Source organism: Mus pahari, chromosome 5 (assembly GCF_900095145.1).
Source record: "Mus pahari chromosome 5, PAHARI_EIJ_v1.1, whole genome shotgun sequence".
Classification (NCBI taxonomy): Eukaryota; Metazoa; Chordata; class Mammalia; order Rodentia; family Muridae; genus Mus; species Mus pahari.
This window is the reverse complement of record NC_034594.1, coordinates 37,571,517-37,577,516: the sequence shown is the minus strand read 5'-3', so window position 1 is coordinate 37,577,516 and position 6,000 is coordinate 37,571,517. Positions and strand designations below refer to the sequence as shown.

At 44.6% G+C, this 6,000-nt stretch overlaps 1 protein-coding gene across 1 annotated transcript in view; it reads right to left on the bottom strand.

Annotated features, from left to right (window-relative positions):
• LOC110321921 (aldehyde oxidase 4) overlaps positions 1 to 6,000 on the bottom strand; it is a 66,842-nt gene that overhangs the window by 20,232 nt on the left and 40,610 nt on the right. Inside the window, exons 15-20 of the mRNA XM_029538675.1 lie at positions 5,501 to 5,593; positions 4,686 to 4,855; positions 4,302 to 4,416; positions 3,351 to 3,473; positions 1,687 to 1,783; positions 148 to 272 (exon numbers count right to left, since the gene is read on the bottom strand). Of these exons, the coding sequence (XP_029394535.1) occupies positions 148 to 272; positions 1,687 to 1,783; positions 3,351 to 3,473; positions 4,302 to 4,416; positions 4,686 to 4,855; positions 5,501 to 5,593 (723 nt within the window). The remainder of the gene's footprint in view (positions 1 to 147; positions 273 to 1,686; positions 1,784 to 3,350; positions 3,474 to 4,301; positions 4,417 to 4,685; positions 4,856 to 5,500; positions 5,594 to 6,000) is intronic.

Genomic DNA, 6,000 nt, shown 5'->3' with positions numbered 1-6,000 from the left:
CTTTGTAGACCAGGCTGGCCTCGAACTCAGAAATCCGCCTGCCTCTGCCTCCCGAGTGCTGGGATTAAAGGCGTGCGCCACCACGCCCGGCTTCATGGGAATCTTATAGGATATTGTGCAGTGCCCTTTCCAGAGACCCCCTGTTACCTGCACGTGGGTTGGAAACTGTGTCCCCAAGTGTAACACCATTTCTTTGTCTTCAGTTTGTGGGATAGCCAGGATGGTTTGCGTTTCCATGTAAAAATGTTCCTGCCCTTCCACGTGGATCTCACCTGCAAAGCACACACAGGCGTCAGGGTGGAGGAGCTCATTGATTGTTCTGTTTGTAAATGGTAATTTGCATTATGAGCCTGGAGAGATGGCTCAGTGGTTAAGAGTGCTGACTGCTCTTCCAGAGGACCCTGGTTTGATTCCCAGCACTCTCATGGTGGCTCACAACCATCTCTCACTCTAGTTTAAAGGGAACCCAGCCTCTCTCCTGGCCTCCTTGAGCACCAGGAATATACATGGTGCTCAAACATACATGTGGGTAAACACCCATGCACATAAAATAAAATGAAGAAGGAAAAAAGGGGTGGATCTCACTAGTCCGTGGGGCTGGGCTTCATATTATTTGGTTAAAAGACTTTTGTAAATGCTGTCTGTGCCCTGCTGGTCGAGTGGCCCTGGGTTATCCACTCCCTTGGCCTTGGTTTCTACATCTATTTCTTGAGGTGGTTGGACCTGTCATGTGCTGAACTTGATACTAACTGGCTACATATCCAGGTTCTGCCCTCAACCTGGTAGGTGAATTTGTCCAGGCTGTTAAACATGATGTTCTCAGCTGCAAAAGAGGGGAACTAAAACAATAAATATACTGATGCATCACCTGTGTTAGGTGGCATGTGGAGATAATGCCATGTGCCTGAGTCAGATGACATTAACAGGTGACATAATACCATGTGCCTGAGTCAGGTGACATTAACAGGTGACATAATGCCAATGCCTGAGTCAGGTGACATTAAACAGGTATGACATAATGCCAATGCCTGAGTCAGGTGACATTGACAGGTGACATAATGCCATATGCCTGGGCCATATGCCTGAATCACAGAATGGTACAGTAACTTGTCAGTGAGGATGTAAATGTAAAATGGCAGAACTGGCCAGGTATGGTGGCACACATCTTTCACCCCAGCACTCAGGAGGTAGAGGCAGGTAGATCTCTGTGAGTTTGGGGCCTGACTGGTCTATGTAGGGAGTTCCAGGACAGGCAGGGCTATGCAGGAATATCCTGTTTCAAAACAAACAAGAGAACACACACACACACACACACACACACACACACACACACACACACACACNCACGCATGCGCACACACACACATGCGCACACACACACACACACACACACACACACACACACACACACACGAAGGGGGAGTATTTTGGGGGAGGCAGGAAACCAGAGAAGAGGGAAGGATGGACGGGAGAGTGGTGGTGGGGTAGGGAACAGGGACATAAGCAAAGGTCAGTGAGGTATAGGGACAAAACAACATAACGAAATCCATTATTTTACACACTAACTGAAAAAATCAATTAAAAACCCTTTCTTTCCCCTTAAAAAAGCTCCCTTTTCCCCGTTCACTTCTAGAATGCAAATGCTGAAGTTGCTTCCTTTTTCTGGCTGTTTACAGGTGTACATACCTTCAATGATTTGATCCACATGTTTGAAGGCATATTCTACATTTCCTTGTTCAATTTTTTTCTCATCAGAAAGGAAAGAATTGTGTTCTAGGGCTTGCTGCAGTAGAAAATCAAACCAAAATAAAATAATTTTAAAAATATAATAAGCCATTTGTCCCTATCTGAATTCTACACTTTGCTGTCAGATAGCTATACACTGAGACACTTGGAGCCTGACAATTGGAGCTGAGTCAGCAGAAATTGACTTAGATGTATTTGTAGAAGTATAGGGTATATATAAACACTGCCCAAATTCCAGATTGCTGATTGTCTATCTGAGGTGGTCTGTCACTAAGGTGTTGGCTCTGGGGCAAGGAGAGTATATGGAGTAAAGAGGGGTCAAGAAGAGGGCAGATAAAGCCTGGAATATCTGGAATGTCCTGGAATTGATGGCTTGAATTGGATCCTGGATCATTTTAGTCAAAGCTACTTGATAGGGTAAGCGAGGGGGCTGAGTGAGACTGAAGCCGGGTTGGCTGGGATGTGGGCTCTTTATGAAGAAGCAGTGGACAGTGAGAGTAGCTAATCAGTTGGAAGGTGGGTTGGGACAGGTCTGTGAATGGCCTTGATTCTACACTATGGCGTTTTAGCACTGCCTAGGAGGACATGGCAGAACAGGAAAGGTGGCTTGATGAACCCTCAAGGGCTAGACGGTTAATGTCATGAGTCGATGGGCTGAAATGGAAGACAGGAACCTCTTGACTATGTGGCCATGTGACAATAAGTTATTGAGGGTGGGCCTGGAAAGTGAGGATGAAAAGAGGAGCCAGCTCAAGGGACAGTTAAAGCATCATTAATAGGTAAAGATGAACTGACAACTGTTACGAAGAATAGGGCAAATCTGAGGATGTTCAAAACTGGACCCTACTTATGCCTCTCTCTGTCCATCCTCCACCATTCAACACAAAGTACTGACATCTGCTATGGTGTTAGCACTTTAGCGGATACCAAACAATATAAAACAAAATAAAACATATCTTTGCCTTCATTAATAATATCAGAACCAAAATGCCAGCTACCATCTACTAAACGTATTCCCCGTCGTGGGTGCCATCCTTAACATTTCCTTGGGTTCCTACATTTAAATTTTTCAGTAACCATTTGGTACAGGTCCTAAAAGTTTCCATTCTATACAGGAACAACTGAGGTGTGAGGCATTTAGTTAACTTGCCAATGTCTGTATTGCTGTTCAGAGACTGTAAAAAAGGCAGAGTCACACCCCAAACTCAAGCGGTCTGTCTTCAGGGCAGAGAGGCAGAGTGCTCAGTAGCTGGTGAATGTGGCAACTGTCATGAATTCCACAGCGTCCTAGCCTGTCCCACTCATTGCCTGTGGAGAGGGGGGGTCACTCTTTTCTGGTGTTATTTTTCTGTATGCTCAAGCTAGGCCGTGGGAGAAGTGGGTACAGGGTATTTCATTTTTTACAGGCTTCTGCAAAAGTGCTGGTGTGAAGGATTTATACAGGAGTCTCAGGACTCTGACAGAGACTGCACTCTAAGCCCACATGTAAACACTGGCTGAAGCATAGATGAAACATACACTATTTTATTCCATGACCCTCTGGTTGAATTCTGCTCATAGTATGTTCCGCCCCTAGTCATTCCAGAAGATGGACAGTGATCTACCTCGATCGTGATAATGGTTGGCTCTATGTCATCATAAGCAATCTTCACTCGTTTAGCTGCTTCTTTTGCATGGATGTAGGTATCCGCAGCCACCGTGCAGATGATCTGACCCACGCAAATGACCTGTAGAAAAGCCGTGTGCCGTTGGTTAGAATGCAGACTCGGGCTAGGGATGTGGCTCAGTTGGCATGGTGTTTGCCTGGGTTTGCATCACATGAACTGGGGATGTAGAGCTCATGGCTACATGAGGAGTTCAAGGCCAGCCTGGGATACAGGCTGTCTTAAAACAAAGGCAAAAAATAAAATAGAATCTCCCCATAGCAATTAGCAATTAATGCTTTCACATTCTTATATCACTCACTGATGCTTCTTTGACCAGAAGGAAGACCATTCTCCCCATCCCCCCACTCTCTTCCTTCCTTTCTTTTGGTTTTTCAAGACAAGGTTTTTCTTCACACCGAACTCAGGGATCCACCTATCTTGGCTTCTTGAGTGCTGGGATCAATGACATGTGTCACTGCACCTGGCTTAGGAAGTCCATTTTCTATCCTTGAAAATTCATCTTGAATGGGACCAATCAAAGCTGTGGCTAGAACTTCGTTACTTGAGTTTAATGATTTGCCTGCTGTGTGGTCTCTGCCCACACTCCCCGTTGGTCCTGTAGCATGCAGAGTGATCGGTCACTCTATGATTCTTCCTTTTAGTGTCTTACGTTTTACAGTGCTCACATGGCATTCCTAACAGTTGGAAGCCTTCCTTGAGAAGATTTAAGACTTTTTGTCACAATCTCAAGGTGATTCAAGATGTCAGATGGAATGGAAGAGTGACTGAGATAGCCCTGGGCTCTAGCAATATTTATGATGTAGACATGAATCTGTGGATGTTGTAGCCACACACCACCAACAGTGATTTTGACATTGGAGCGGAGTATTAGAATCTCAAACCACACACCTCACTCTGCGCATAAAGAATCTCTCCACTGTGGTTATTTTCTCCCGGGACATCCTCAGCTGTGATCACATCCACCACACCCGGACACGCCAGGGCTTCTGATACATCAAGTGATCTGGGAGGGACATAAGGCAGGGTTTAAGGCTGCAGAGGAAATCTCATGGCACAGGAAGAGGATTTCACAGACAGAGAAATCTGTGATGAATACAGCTGAAAATAAGAGCAGGTGTTCTAATACTTCTAACTATGCTTTCCAAATGGCCGGTTCTCACCCAGAAGAGATGACTACTCTAAACTGACCTAAATATATAATAGACGGTCAGGTTGAAGATGAAATGGTGAACCTCTGTTAGTAGCAGATGTATTCACTGTGCATTTCCTTACATGATCTTTGCATGGGCCCTGGTACTCGTGACAACGGCAAGGCAGAGTTCTTGGTCAATGGGAGGCATGTCATCAACAAATATAGCTTCCCCTGTGGCATGTTTAATACCCGACTGGTGCATGATTGGGTGCCCAACTGGATCTTTCTGGGGTTGTTTGGGATCCACACACTGTTAAGAAACAAGACAAGCTATTTGATACCAGACCTGAAGATTGGGTCTGCTGTGTTTGGCTTTACTGATAATCAAAAATAACTATAGGTGACTAGGCAACCAAGTCTGCAAATGGACACGCAATATCTCTCATGTATATGGTAAGGATATAATCTACTTGTAAGACCCTTCTGCAAAGAAGATGTCATTAATGTCCTCAAGGATTCTTCAGGCTAACTGCGAATTAGGACACACACAAAATAATATATTCTAACACAGCTTGCAGTAAGGCATAATTTATACAACTGATAAAGGGCAACCAATATACCCACATTTCCAGGAGATTTGGGGGTGACAGTGGTAAAGCAAGGAAGCACTTGGCAAGGCATTTAGTATTGATTCCTTTAAAGGAAGATCAAAATTAGTGAAGTGAAGGAGAAATGTCAGGAAACCTGGGAAAAAGTCCAGAAGGAAGATTCAGCCTCTAACTCCTCGAGCATGGTTTCCTTGAGTACACCAGGGAAATTGTATATGTGTGACCAAATATGACATTGGCTGACTTTTATAAGACTATATGTTTACTCATAATGAAGGTGTTAAAAAGAGAGGTGCATGTATATAACACACACCCGAGTACATAGATTGATATAAAGCTCTACCCACCTGGAACATCTGGATTCCTTGGGGTGTTTCTATGGGGAAGTCATCTAGGGCACTCACAGACTTTTCTGGGATGTCAGGAAACTTCTGAGGATCCTGGAGAAAAAAGGTTACTTTGCATTTGATTTTGTAACCTGAGCTACTGACTTGGGCAACAAGTACAGAGACAGAATGATCTGGGCTCATGAGATGGTTCATCGAATAAAGGTGTTTGCCATTAAACCGGATAATCTGAGTTTAATCCCCAGAAGCTACATAGTGGAAGGAGAGAACTGTCCTCTGATACACACACACACACACACACACACACACACACACACACACACACACTCGGAAAGAAACACACACACATACACTCGGAAAGAAACACACACACACACACACACACACACACACACACACACACAGAAAGAAACACACACACACACACACACGGAAAGAAACACACACACACACGCATACACACGCACACACACTCGGAAAGAAACACACACACACACACA